Here is a 15046-nt window from a genome sequence, read left to right as displayed (position 1 = left end):
ATGATTTCAATTCAAATTTGACTTTTTCATTTCATCCTCTCAAAATTAGGTTGATATGGGAATTCCATTTTTAATTGTGATGAATAAGTTATTCTTATCAATTTTTTTCGTAGCTATTAACTTTTCAAAAAGTTAAAGGATTGTAATATTATTACAACCAATTATTGATATTGATTTTATGATGAAACTAGGAAAAAATCCACAGTTTGGCAATGATGCTAGAAAACATTTTGTGAGGTTATGGTACAGAAGAGAATTACAGTTGGTTGGCACGAAATCGTAGAAGAAAATAAAAAAAAAATAATCGAAGAATAAATTCAAACAAGAGATAGTTGAGTCAAAGGTAATGCGCCACATGAAAAGGTGGGAGTAAAAGCACTTGCTTCTAGTAAAATAAAAAAAATAATAATGATTACATTTTACTTGCGAGCAAATCCTTCTACTCAAAAGTAAATGCAACATATGTTGAAATGTCGAAATCAGTTGCTCTAATTGTTGAATGTATTGTAGAGAAGAAATATTGATACTATCAAAGAATTGGGGTCATTGTTTGAAATTCTAAATAATCTGCCTGTGCGCGGATTAGTTTAATGTGGTAGACATACTGGAATATTGGATTAGTTAAAGTTGAAAATGAGTTCAAATGAAAGTAAAATTGAATACAAGAAGAAAAGAACATTATCCAGTTTAATGCGGTAGACATACTGGAATATTGAAAATCTCAGCTTCGGCAGGCCGAAACATATATGGTAACCCTTTCCTTTTCAAGCACCCTATTAAATGTTCTCTCTGTTTCATCATCTTGATCTGAAAAGGGTGTCATCAACAGAGTGGTTCCAAACCATGTCCATCATCCCTTATTACTGTGTTGGGTTTTGTATTCATGGAAGGAAAAAGGAGAATATCAATATTTTGAACAAAGAATATGAATACATCTCGAACGCAGAAGACATTCAGCTAGAAAATACCTTTTCAATTATTTTTAAAATAGTCAGCTATATATAATGTCCTCAGAACATGGATTCATCAGAGAAAAAACAACTCAGACAGATGGATCAAAAACAGAGAAGGGCACGGCATTGGGATATATGGACCTAAACTAAGGATCTCTAAAGCCCTGGGAAGTGAGCCCTCGATTCTACAGACCGAGATAATGGCTGTTTATATATGCGCTCAGGAGTGTCTCAAAATGAACCTCAAGGGGGCGCATATCTACATCACCACGGACAGCCAAACCACGCTGAGATCCCTGGAATCATATTGCTAGGGGTCTCTGCTGACTTGGGAGTGCCATAACATCATAAAGCAACTGGCCAGAGGAAATAAGGTGACTCCACTATGGGTACCAGGACACTGTGGGGTTAAAGGAAATGAAAGGGCTGATTAACTTGCAAAAAGTGCATCAAGGTTAACACCTGCTGGACCTGAGCCTTTCTGTGGTATAGGAAAAGACCAATATAAAGCTGCGGTCCAGCTATGGGAGTTGAACAGCAGGACAATCCACTGGACTAACACTCCTAGACTTCTTCAGGCAAAGAAATTCGTGAAGATTTCACCTACCTACACCAAAAAGCTCCTGAAGCTGTTGCGAGCCGAGCTTCGGGTGATGGTGGGACTGCTGACATCATTTGAACCATTCACATGGGTAAGCCGGTCCTGGATACCAGAAAGGTAACGGACAAGGCCCCTAAGGAGGTTTTCAGTTTTATTCACGTCATTGACGACCTTCCTGGATTTCTATGAATGAGAAGGGGGGAGAACAAAAGATCTGCATGGTTGCAGTTTCCGAAAGGCTTACCAAACCAAAACGACCCCAGTTCAAATAATAATAATAATAATAAATATAACACAAGAAAAACTGAATTAAAATTCCCAAGACAATAAACTAAGAGCAGAGACGACCCTGAAAAGTTTCAAGAAGATGATTTTTCAACTGTTGATGAACCATATTCACTGAATGAGTATTTTTAAATTGGAATGAATATTGAAGATCAAATATTTTGAGCCTATTTCATTTCGAGATAATACTCGTATGTGCAAGTTTTCTCTATTTGAAATGAAGACTACTTCTATTGTACAATACAAGTGCAGAAGGCATTGATATTCCCCCACGAGTTCGAAATCGAAAAATGAGCGTCTAAGTGGCGAGTTTTTGAATGAACGAGTGGTAGAATCAACTTCTGTGCGAATATTATACATTTTTCCTTTAATTCACTGATTTTTTATTGAAATTAATGGAATGGAAATCTGTGCAAATTCGAAATATTCACGCACGATTTTGTTCCACAAGATTTGGCAGAATTAATTGATTAAAAACTTAGAGAAAGATTTTTTCGTTAGATTGAATTTTACCTTAGCTTGTTTTCATTTTCTGGTTCTTTTTTCGAATTCAACAAAATTTATTGAAAACATTGTTACTATCCAAAATTGTCAACCCCGGAATTCTGCTATTTCCCTAAATACGTCTCTGTATATAAGAATTTCCTTATAGTCAATAAAAATAGTTATATCAAAATTAGTGTCATGACATCTATCGGCAAGGTGTTGAAACTGCTCCATTCAATTTCACCAGAGCTAGACAATAATGATCTTTCGAGGGTGAAAGTGAAGGTCAGGGTGCGGAATTCTGTGAACGACTATTCGTTCGGAGTGTTACACCTCGTTACGCGGATAGAGCGCTCTGGACTGGATGCCGAAGTTATGAAATTCTATACCCTGCTGTTGATTGTGTCACGTTTCGGATTTCAATACATTTAACCGATATTGAAGCGTTGGAATCTCCGTTTCTGGAATACAGTGTGCGGTTAAAGTAGGGAACGAAATTCTCATAGCTCCGTTATTGAATGTTTTCAAGAAAAACGCTCGAACAGGTCGTTTTCAGTTTTTTATTAACTCCACCTCGTGGCATAATAGTTATTTATAATACAAGTGCAGAAGGCATTGATATTCTTCCACGAGTTCAAAATTCAAAAACGAGCCACGAAATGGCGAGTTTTTGAATGAACGAGTGGTAGAATGATCCTTCTGTACGAGTATTATACATCATTTTCTCTAATTCATTGCATTTTTATTGAAATTAATGAAATATTTCTATAAATATCATTTGGTGATTTTTGCATTGAAAAATCGTGGTTGGCAGAACTGATTTCTTTAAGGCAAATTGATGAATTGACAGATAAAGCCGTGGCGGAAAGTTCGGAGTACCAACATATAATATTAAAATATAACCACGAAAACTGTGCGTTTCTGATATATTCTCGCACGATTTTGTTCTACAAGATGTGGAAGAATGAACGGAATAACCACAGAATTAGAGGAAAATATTATTTTTCGACAACCGTCCGGGAAGTGCTCACTTCCCGGACGCTTTTTCTCTGAGAAAGTAGCATTTCCCGGCCTAGTCCGGAAAGTACGTACTTCCCGGACTAGGCCGGAAAAGAATCATAGAATCCATAGCAACCGAGGTAACGGCTGACAGTTCATATGAAATTAGTTGTCAAAAATTTGCATGTTTTTTATCGCAATCGCAATAAAATATGGAAAGCAGCAGCGATAGTGTTATTTTACATGATTGCCGAAAAAATATTGTACGCAACACGCCCGAAAATGGTTTTTTTGGACTCACAGACTTCCAGGACTCGCTTACGCTCGTCCTGGAATTTTGTCTATTCGTCCAAAAAAACCCTATTTTCCGGACTTGTTACGTAAATTACTATTTCTACGTCATAATTTTTTTTTTGACAATCCCAACTTTTTTTGCTGATTTATCTTACCTAATGAAATGTTCATGGAAGAAAATCTTTAATCAACCCAAAAAATTAACCCAATTAATCGTTAATGTTCAAATTGTGCTTTGTTAACCAATTGGTTTTGACAAATGCTTCTGGATATTTGCTATGAACAAGATGGGGCTCCTCCTCACTTTGGAATAAACGTCCTTCGTGGATAGTTCGTCGAGGACCTATTGAGTGGCCACCGCGTTCCACAGACTTAATCCTCCTTGGACTTTTTTCAATAGGCCGAATCATTTAGAAGAGTTACGGCCAAGAATTAGCGATGAATGGATCACAACTGAAATCCTTGAACGAAGTGCACAAAGTGTTTATACACGCAAATTTCGTTTTTTTTTTGACTGGAATAAAGATTTTCTTTCGTGAAAGTTTCATTTTGAACTCTTATACTAAATATGTTATTTCCTCAGAATAGTTATTTATAATACAAGTGCAGAAGGCATTGATATTCTTCCACGAGTTCAAAATTCAAAAACGAGCCACGAAGTGGCGAGTTTTGGAATGAACGAGTGGTAGAATGAGCCTTCTGTACGAGTATTATACATTATTTTCTCTAATTCATTGCATTTTCGTTGAAATATTTCCATATATAATTTAGTGATTTTTGCATTGAAAAATGTTGGTTGGCAGAACTGATTTCTTTAAGGCAAATTGATGAATTGACAGATAAAGCCGTGGCGGAAAGTTCGGAGTACCAACATAGAATAATAAAATATAACCATGAAAACTGTGCGTTTCTGATATATTCTCGCACGATTTTGTTCTACAAGATGTGGAAGAATGAACGGAATAACCACAGAATTAGATAAAAAATTATCTATGGTACCAAACCTTTAGGTAAGTTGCACTGTATAATGAATCGGAAAAAAATTGGGGTTGTAATTTAAAAAAACGTATGACGTTACTCTATAAAAATGAATAAGTAAAAGTTTTATGCCATAAGATGGTTAATTAATAGTTATTTATTGTATCGGGTGTCCCAAATTCGTTGTCTATTGAGGGGATGTCAGAACCCCTTTGAGCTAGAAAAATGAAAGACACATTTTTGGGCTCGATAAAAAATTATATAACATGATATATAACTTTTTCGTCAAATATTAAAAATTATTGAAATTTTCAGTTTTACATGGCAACTTAAATAATCTGTGAATGATGATTAATATATTCGGTGGCCACCAAGGTCTCCAGATTTAATACCGTTAGATTTTTTCAAGATTTCAAAACTTCAAATGGATTATTGTAGTTCTTTGAATGTGAGCAAAGGAAAAAATCTAACGATATTAAATCGGGGGACCTTGGTGGACACCGAATTTATGGATAAACATTTGGTTGATTCACCAACTGGGTAAAAACTGAGCGGTTTCATTTGTTACATTTATTTATTTGTTATGCTTTACATTGAAAGAAAATCGAGTTGGTATTATAACTTCAAAACTAATAGCAATAAAAAATAAATTATAACACCAATAGGTTTTACAAAAAAAGTGCCTGCAGGATGTTTTCTTTCATGTTTATAGTAGCAATAATAAAGAAGTTATGAGAACTTTTCATTACACGCCATTTTGCAATTTTCTCTTATAGTTTGAAAACATTTGAATTTATGAGGTTGAGGTTTTCACCAAAATAATTCTTTCAAAAATTGAACCCGAAAATGTGCCGTTCATTATTTTCAGCTAAAAGGGGTTCTGTGATCCCCGATACAAGACGATATTTTTGTACTTTATCTTTGAGTCTATAAATTAGAGCCTAATTATTACCTTCGGGAAGATAATGCGATTTTATCATCGTTGCAATACAACATTTTTTCTATACCAAGACTTCAAATGCAGGTGAAAAATAAAATTTCAAAGAAATTTTGGCACAAAATCGCAATTATTTACCATAAGATAAAAAAAATCTGCCATCAGACATAAAAGATGTAGCGCTGTAAGCAGAAAGTCTAATATTGCCCCAAAAATCAAGAATAATGCATGAGAAGGAATAAAAAAAGATAGAACATTTATCTACCCTTGCTGTTAAAATATGATATAGTTTATCTACTCAAAAGAGTTGCTATATACACATTTTAACATTAACTCTAGGAAAAAAAACTGAAATTCACCTGTACAATCGTTATGCTAAAAAAACTCAATAACGCAATAATAATTTTTTTCTGTGACGGGAAAAAAATTTGACATTTTATCTCTGTTGACAGGTAACAAAATATGACTTTTCACGAAATTACTTTTTTCCCCGGGAAAAAAGTGAGTACTTTTTTCCCGGATATATATTTATCTTCATATAGATAAAGGAATAATAATAATTCGACCACACTATTTATGGCTTTTGTTGTTGTGCCAATTCCGAAAAATAAGCCAATAACACTGTCTCCGAGAAAGAACTGCATGTCTTTTTCATTTTCCATTCCATAAATTTTGAATACGCGGTTTCGTAAATTTTCCGCGATTTAGCTGGTAATAATTTTCGTGACGCTACTTGCGCTGCTTCTATCAACTCCAGTGGAGTCAGAGAAAACTCGGAATCAGACATTTTTTAACTTTATATTTTTCAACAAAATAACTACTAAACAATTATTACTGAGTTCGCAATTTTTGAAACAAATCACAGAATTAAATTGACAGATATTTGATTACTTTGAAGTTTCCCTTAGCAACGCAGGTCTATTTGCAGCTAACTAGTTTAAATATTCAAAATTCATATCGATAACATTCTGACTTTAATAACATCGAGCTAAAATCTAATACTTTTTGCCCTTGTATAATAAATAACTATTATTCCCTACTTTTTACGCACTGTATGATAGATTCGACCCATTTTGGATACTTTCCTATTTATTATGGCATCGTAATCTATTATATCCAAATACCCATTGTGACTAACTACAGTAATAAATTTTACGCACTGTATGATAGATTTGACTTATTTTGGATACTTTCCAATTTATGATGGCATTGTAATCTATTATATCCAAATACCCATTGTGACTAACTACAGTAATAATTTTTACGCACTGTATGATAGATTCGACCCATTTTGGATACTTTTCTATTTATGATGGCATCGTAATCTATTATATCCAAATACCCATTGTGACTAACTACAGTAACTACCCCTTAGTAGATGATTTAGATTGTGACTTAACGCGAATCGATAGAAATTGGAGCATTAGGAATTCGCTTTGGGGGTCATCAATAACTCTTTTGATGTGACTTCATTATTTATATGTCGAAAATTTACAAGTAAAGAAAATATGAGGAAACCCCTGATGTGAAGTCAGCACTCATTATTTATGCACCAATTGAGCCCTTATTGCCACAAAAATGTATTAAGGGTGCATTTGATGCAATGATTAATGAGCGCTGAAAAGCTTTTGGGTTCATGTCAGTTATGTATCCCCCCCCCCTTTTATGTTTTGCTCAGTGTCGGTTCAAGGCCTTTTCTGCCACTAGACTCTGAAGATCGACAGGCTCCCTTGGGGCTTTAATATTGGTGAATCTCTTGGAATCGCTATATTTAAATATTCAATTTTTAGTATGAAAATATGTATCAAAGAGAAAAAGGAGTTTTCTGAGAGGAAATTATTGAAATTGAGAATAAAATTCTAAAACTATGTTAAAAAATTGGAACTAATGAAAAATTTTTCGGAACTTATTATAGTCAAAAGTAACACTGCATCAAGGTTTTTTTATACGTTATATACGTTTCAATTATTTTGAGGATCGAGAAGGGTTCACCTGACGCATTAGAAATAGGTATTTTGAAATAAATATGTAATAGGGTTCATATATTTCAAAAGGTTGCTTTAGCCTTATAGACTATATCAAATTTTTCATGATTCATGTTTTTATTTGAATTTGTATGTAATTCTTGAAAATGAATGATTTCGTTCTGTGAATGTTCTTTGGTTCAATATCAATATCAATATCGTTTTAATATTTCAAACACAAAATATCGATTGATTTCTCAATTTCCTTCTGTCCTAGTACGAAACATCATTTGAACGCTGGTGTTATTTCTTTGTAACATTCAATTCTTTCTGTAAGAGCTTGAGAAATATTAGCACATATAACATTGAAGATTTTGAATCTTTTTATTCCATCTAGAGCATTCTCCTACTCAAACTTTCTTATTATATAATATGCCGGCAATTTTGATTGGCCATAGCGGAAATCAATCGTAAAATTCGTGAATATAGTGCAGAGAATCGCCAACTTACTGGGATATTCATAATTAGGTTGCGGTACCTCTCAAAATTATTTATAATATGTATTAGGAATTGCCGCTTTTTATTTGATTTTCGGCTGCTTTGAAGAGTCATTGAATTCATTGAACGCAGATATTAGCGTAGACAAGGGATTCTCAGAATATTCCATCAAAATCAATTACAATTATCATAAAGAGTTTTCATTTTCTGCCATCAAAATTATAAACAGATATTCTGGTTGGGTCCAGGTCTTTCCGAGCATCAAGCCTCTAGGCGCCCGATGGATAAACCAGCATTGATTTTGCTTGAATTCTTCATGATCCTGAGTACGCTATCAACTAGAAATTCTGCACTAAGCTCAAAATAAAACACATTACTGAAATAGGCTTTTCATAGCTCACGACTACTAACAACTTCAAATCAGCGTAATCTCTGTCTTATTGTCTATTGTTATTTTCTAAATACTCACACAATCCCAATTAAATCTGTTGTAACCGAAATTTTTTTCCAATATTCATCTTGATTTCCCTATTGTTCATAACCTATTCCCATTAACGAACTTCGAAATTACCGGCGTTCGAAATTTCAAGTTTCTAGGTCTTTTTGTTCGGGAGTTGTCATATTTCTGGCCAGATGGATGGATTTATTTACTAGAGAATCGACTTGAATTTGACCAGCCATCACTGAGTCGAACCGTTTAGTCTATTATTCCCATCTCAAAATTCGAATAGTACAGACCGATCTGTTAAGGAAATGAGTGCTCAAAAATGAATTCGATAACGTTAAATATTGTTTAATGTAATAAAGTAACATTTCCAGAGAAGTATATATAGAACGCATGAAGTTATTCGATTCTTACCAAGTACAGATAAGTAGCTCTTTCGCCATTTTGCAACGATTGATAGTAACTGGAGTTTTTCAGATGCATCTGAAGTTTCGATGATTGTTGTCTATGATTAACAGTTGAGAATATTGAACTTTGTAGATATTTCTGTTCAGTCATGTTGAGCAATTCATCATTATTAGTTCAGTGCCAGTACAACGCTTCAAAATTTTGTAAATTGACTTCAAACACGCTGGCGTCATCATCTGTCCTTATCAATTTGCAATAAATTACTTTATGGTTAATCATAGATGTTGCAAAATGGCGGAGGAGCGACTTATTTGTAATTAGTAGGAATCAAATAACTTGATGCGCTCCATTTATACTCCGCTGAATTTGTTACTACATTACATTCAATAATATTCAACTCTAACGAATTCATTTCTGAACACTTATTCCGTGAGCATAGCTCTATAGCGCTCGCCATTCACCGTAACCGCAGCTGCTTCCTTATTTCGAAAAAAATAAGGACAGATGATGCCGCCAGAGTACTTATGTTAGGCCAGTTTGAAGTAAATTTTCACAAATTGAAAGCGTTGTTCTGGCACTGAACTAATAATAATGAATGGCTCATTATGACTGAACAGAAATATCACACAGTTTAATTTTCTCAACTGTTGATCATAGACAACAATCATCGAAGCTTTAAAAGCAGCTGAAAACACGAGTTACTATCAATTGTTGCAAGATGACGAAGGAGCTACTCATCTGGAATAAGTAGGAATCGATTAACTTGATGCGTAGGAATCGATTAACACGCTGGCGTCATCATCTGTCCTTATTTTTTCGAAAAGAGAAAGCTGCTGCGGTTACGGTGAATGGTGACCGCTAAAGAGACATGCTGTTTGTTTTTTTGTTTCTAAAAATTGATCAGCTGAACATGACAACATTTGGTTCCAATAAGACGACGAATCTTGTCATACAGCGAAAATTTCAGATCGATCTGTTCAGGAAATAAGTGCTCAGAAACGAATTCGGTAGAGTTTATTATTTTTGAATGTAATGTAGTATCAAATTCAGCGAAGTATAAATAAAACGCATCAAGTTATTCGATTCCTACTCATTGCAGATGAGTAGCTCCTTTGCCGTTTTGTAACAATTGATAGTAACTCGTGTTTTTCAGCTACTTTTAAAACTTCGATGATTGTTGTCTATATTCAACAGTTGAGAATATTAAACTATGTAGATATTTCTGTTCAGTGATGTTGAGCAATTCATCATTATTGGTTCAGTGCCAGAACAACGCTTCCAAATTGAGGAAATTTACTTGCCGAACACGCTGGCGTCATCATCTGTCCTTATTTTGTTGAGAAGAGAAAGCAGCTGCGGTTACGGTAAAAGGTGACCGCTAAAGAGACATGCTGTTTGGTTTCTTGTTTCTAAAATTAATCAGCTAAACATGACAACATTTGGTTCCAATAAGACGACGAATCTTGCCATACAGCGAAAATTTCAGATCGATCTGTTCAGGAAATAAGTGCTCAGAGATTAATTCGGTAGAGTTTAATATTGTTGAATGGAATGTAGTATCAAATTCAGCGAAGTATAAATAAAACGCATCAAGTTAATCGATTCCTTCTCATTCCAGATGAGTAGCTCCTTCGCCATTTTGCAACAATTGATAGTACCTCGTGTTTTTCAGCTGCTTTTAAAGCTTCGATGAATGTTGTCTATGATCAACAGTTGAGAATATTAAACTGTGTAGATATTTCTGTTCAGTCATGTTGAGCAATTCATCATTATTAGTTCAGTGCCAGAACAACGCTTTCAATTTGTGAAAATTTACTTCATACTGTCCTAACATAAGCACGCTGGCGGCATGATCTGTCCTTATTTCTTTCGAAATAAGAAAGCAGCTGCGGTTACGGTGAATGGCTAGAGCTATAAAGCCATGCTCACGGAATAAGTGTTCAGAAATGAATTCGTTAGAATGTTGAATGTAATGTAGTAAAAAATTCAGCGGAGTATAAATAGAACGCATCAAGTTATTTGATTCCTACTAATTACAAATAAGTTGTCCTCCGCCATTTTGCAACAATTGATAGTAACTGAAGCTTCGATTATTGTTGTCTATGATTAACCACAAATTAATTCATTGATAATTAATTTCGTCATAATTTCATTTCCAGAAGTGGTCCTGTTAAACTGTTAATATTTTAAATCGATTTTTTTAGTTGGTGAATTTTGAAATTCATTTTTCTCGAAATCGACTTCGAATCAATGGCAGGGTTTCTCCCTTGGGCTCTCCAAATGTAATAGTGCTTCTCAAGTGCCTGTATAGGGTGGGCAAATTTCGTTGTTTTAGGCCTACAACTTTTAAATCAGAGAAGATAGACAAAATATGATACCCCAATCTCTTTCCTTTTTTCAGAGCAATAAACAAGAGCAGTATTCATTTTTGCCACTTTCTTTTGGATAAAAAAAAATTTTTTCATCTAATAGTTCCAATATTTCTTAGGTTTCAACGGATGATCCTTCCGGCAATATAAAAATTTCTGTGCTCTTCACTAATTTCTACAAAATTCGAATCTTTTATAAATTTTATATATCAAAATGGATTCGGAAAGAACGCTCTTGTTATAGAAAGCTCTATTTTTTTCTGTCCATCTATAGTTGAAATGAAACCATAGAAATATTGAAAGAATATTGAGAGATGAAAATGGTTTTTGACCATTTTTGTAATTTATATTAATTCAAACTATTTTCATTTAAAAAAACGCAACTTTGGGTGAAAGCTTCGTAATTGAAATTCTAGTTCGAAGTACGAGCATGTCACTGAATTCAACTTGAGAAAGTGCCTGAATAATTTTTTGATCAGAGCTCTATCATCAGTATTAGAGGGGATATCAATTTTTTTCGATATCACCATTTTTCCAATTTCCGCTTATATCTCGAAAACCAAAGGAAGTAATTGAAAATGACTACTACGATTGTTAGTTTCTCAGAAAAAGAGAACGATAATGGCGTATCTTCTGATTTAAAAGTAGTAATGCTAAAACATCGAAATTTGCCCACCCTGTACAGCGTCAAATGACGACCGTCGGGCAATATCGTCACATAGAATAGATTTATCGAGTTAAAATAGACCCTTTTTTAAAAATGAAGAAAGGGAAAGGTTGCATTCAATCTATTCTCTTTATGAAAAGTTGAGAATTCACGATGAAAAATTTTTCAATTAATCTCAAAGGAGTGTATCGTCTGTTGGTGAATTAATTTTGAAAGTAATAAACGCATGCCCGAAGCGTTTCCTGTGACTGTGTGTTAAAAAACGCTGGGTATACTATAAATAGGTTAAATGGACCAATGCAACTAGATGCGATTGCCGGTTGCGCATTACCTAGAATTTTGCGTTGTGTGATTTTAGTATACCCCTCGGCGTCGAGTAACCGTTCATCGCTGAATATAATTGCTACTGTTTAATTCAATGATATTTCATTACTCGCAATATCCGACTCTTTGAATGAAAGTTACCCGAACTATACCATTTAATTTATCACTTCTTTGTAATGGGAACTTTTTTCCTTATATTCATTACATTCAATGGTAATTATCGAAATTATGGCAACATTGTACTAAAACCTTCACATATATATACTTTCTTTATCATCACGATATGCACTTTCTTTATCTTCAAATACAATTCCAAATTGTCAAAATTTTAAAAGGCAATTAAAAAAAATTTAATATCCTAAACTGTACAAATTGAGTGAATATTTGTAGTGCGTTACTCAAAGTCACAAACTGAAAAAAACACTACATATGTATTTGACATAATATTTTAAATATTAATAATTTTCCATTATATTAGAGGTAACGTTGATGATTATGATTTTTTTCAAAATGGTGTTGAAATTGTGGTCCAAAAACGTATATCACAAATGTAGGATCCAGTTATTGCTCCCTGTAAATAATTGAGATGGTCAACCGGATGCTTGGAAACCTATTAGTTTCTTCAAGTGTCGAGGGCATGACAGTTTCAATGAATTTACACGGAACGAATCGTTATTGTACATATAATGTAAAAAGGATGTGGTATTCTTCGAGGTGTCGAAGATATGTCATGGAGTTGTAAATCTTGAAGAGATTTACTGGAGGGTTGGGAAAGTTCTAAGACAACACGGTCGTACCAGATGTGTCACATCTGTATATCAGGTTCTAGTCCTTCGAGAATATTCGATTTCCAGGAATCCGCGAAGATCTTTGTGGGCGGTACGGCAAAATTCTTATTGGACTAGGGGATGGTACTTTCCCTAAGGATGTGGTCAAGCCGAAAGAAGAGAGGTCGATATTCGAGACAGGGTAAGTTCCAATCGGCAGAGAGTCAGTTCAAGGCAAGTCTAAGACGAGTCAAGTTCGTTCGTTCAACTTAAGAAGTAAGACGAAAAGACGAATCGCGGACTAGATTAAGACGAGTCGCGAACGAGTTAGAGACGAGACGACCGAAAACTTACGGCGAAGTACGACGAAGACGTGATAAACGAGGACGTTTCGAGTAATCAACAAACGAGTTGAAGATGAAATTCAGTACCGTAGTGAGAAACTTGTAATTAAGACGTAATTAGGATCTTCTCAATACTGAGTTTGTACTTTTTAAGTGCGGCTTTGTAGATAGATGTAAATAATTGAAAACAGTTTAATTATTACAAATCCAACAAAGTCACGGAGAAAAAGACGAAAGGCCAGGTAATCATCTCGAATCATACCTCTAGACGATCGATTAACCAAGCCTACATAAATAAGTGTAGTTTGTTATATAAAATCATTCCAGAAAATGCCTCCTTTCTCTTAAGAGGTATCTCAGTTTAAAATGAAATTAGAGATATTTCTTTTTCTTCCCCAACTTTTATGGAGTTTCCACAAAATTTCCTCAAACTATAATCTACATTCTAGAAAGTAAATATTTTTATTTTGCTATAAAAAAAATTTTTAGGTGACCTTTCGTTTTTCGCAAAAAAAATTGATGATATTATGAACAATGTACAAACCACTGATATATTTTTGAAATATTCGTGAAGAAGAACCTACCAAAAATTATCACAAAAAAGATAAAACTTTTTGTGAAAAAAATTATCGACCGTCGTACAGTGTTGATTCGAAAAGAGAAATAAGAAAAGGTGAATGTACAACTTCGTACATCGACCAAGGTTGGTCATCCCAGGAGCCCCAGAGGGAAAATGAATGGATACCAAAGTTTGACTGATATGCGAAAAGCCACGTAATGCAAATCCCTCTTAAGGCTTACATTGCTTAGAATATGTCAAACAAAAATAGATTTTCTAATAAAATTATCTTCGTAGAGAAAGACATAATTTTCGATGAATAATATTATATTGATTGTTTTCATTCTAACTATTTAAATTTTCAGGATGGCAACAATCGAATGCACAACGCCATTTTGTATTATTTGGGCTACAGAAGAGTGAAAAGACGCGAAGGTACTTGTACCACCTTTGTATGCAGTGGATTTTCCAACACCGCTCAAAGATATTCTATGAGGTCACAACTGAAAGGCAGAACGAATATGATCACAACTGACAGAAGTCAGAAAGACTTCTGCAGGAGTTCATATCTATGAAATTATATATTATTATTGAAGAAATTATTATATTTATTATTTATAATTATTATTAGATTATTTAAGAAAAGTTTTTTATAATGAAATATTGTTCATTCTCTTGAACTAAGATGCCCTTATTTTCCTCATGTTTTGTTCAAATTATCGGGGTGAGTCTATATATATATATATTTCAACCGAAGATTCCTGAGGTCGAAGGAAACACTTTTTCAATTAACGATTTTTTTTTCTGTTCGGATCGGTTGAAAAGATACAGGCTGTTGAAAATCAATGAAAAAATTCAATTTTTAGTTATCTCTCGCAAATGGAATGGAATCGAAAGAAATTATTTTCGGAATATAGTTTTTTACTGATTTGATGAAAATTTCCGAATATAAAAATCCATTCAGTCAACTCCAAAATGCCCCCTATACCAAGTGAGAAAAAAATCGAATCAGAAAAACTAGTAGAAGAAAAACTCAGGAGTCTTCGGTTGAAATATATGTACAAGACCCACCCTGATGAATCATAATAGCTGATAGGAATTTAATCCAAGGTTTTGATTGCTCTCTATATTGAGAATTAATAGGTTATTGATAAATATGTTTCATTTA

At 34.0% G+C, this 15046-nt stretch overlaps 1 protein-coding gene across 1 annotated transcript in view; it reads left to right on the top strand.

Moving 5' to 3' along the window:
* The window catches only part of LOC123672259 (trace amine-associated receptor 4-like), a 71130-nt gene extending 56677 nt beyond the window's left edge, over nt 1-14453 (top strand). The window contains exon 4 of the mRNA XM_045606291.1: nt 14244-14453. Within this exon, the coding sequence (XP_045462247.1) occupies nt 14244-14453 (210 nt within the window). The remainder of the gene's footprint in view (nt 1-14243) is intronic.
* Nucleotides 14454-15046: the final 593 nt, after the last annotated feature.

The sequence above is a fragment of the Harmonia axyridis genome, chromosome 2 (assembly GCF_914767665.1).
Source record: "Harmonia axyridis chromosome 2, icHarAxyr1.1, whole genome shotgun sequence".
NCBI classification, from domain to species: domain Eukaryota; kingdom Metazoa; phylum Arthropoda; class Insecta; order Coleoptera; family Coccinellidae; genus Harmonia; species Harmonia axyridis.
Note: the sequence above shows the minus strand (reverse complement) of the source record. Positions and strands in the feature narration are given on the sequence as shown.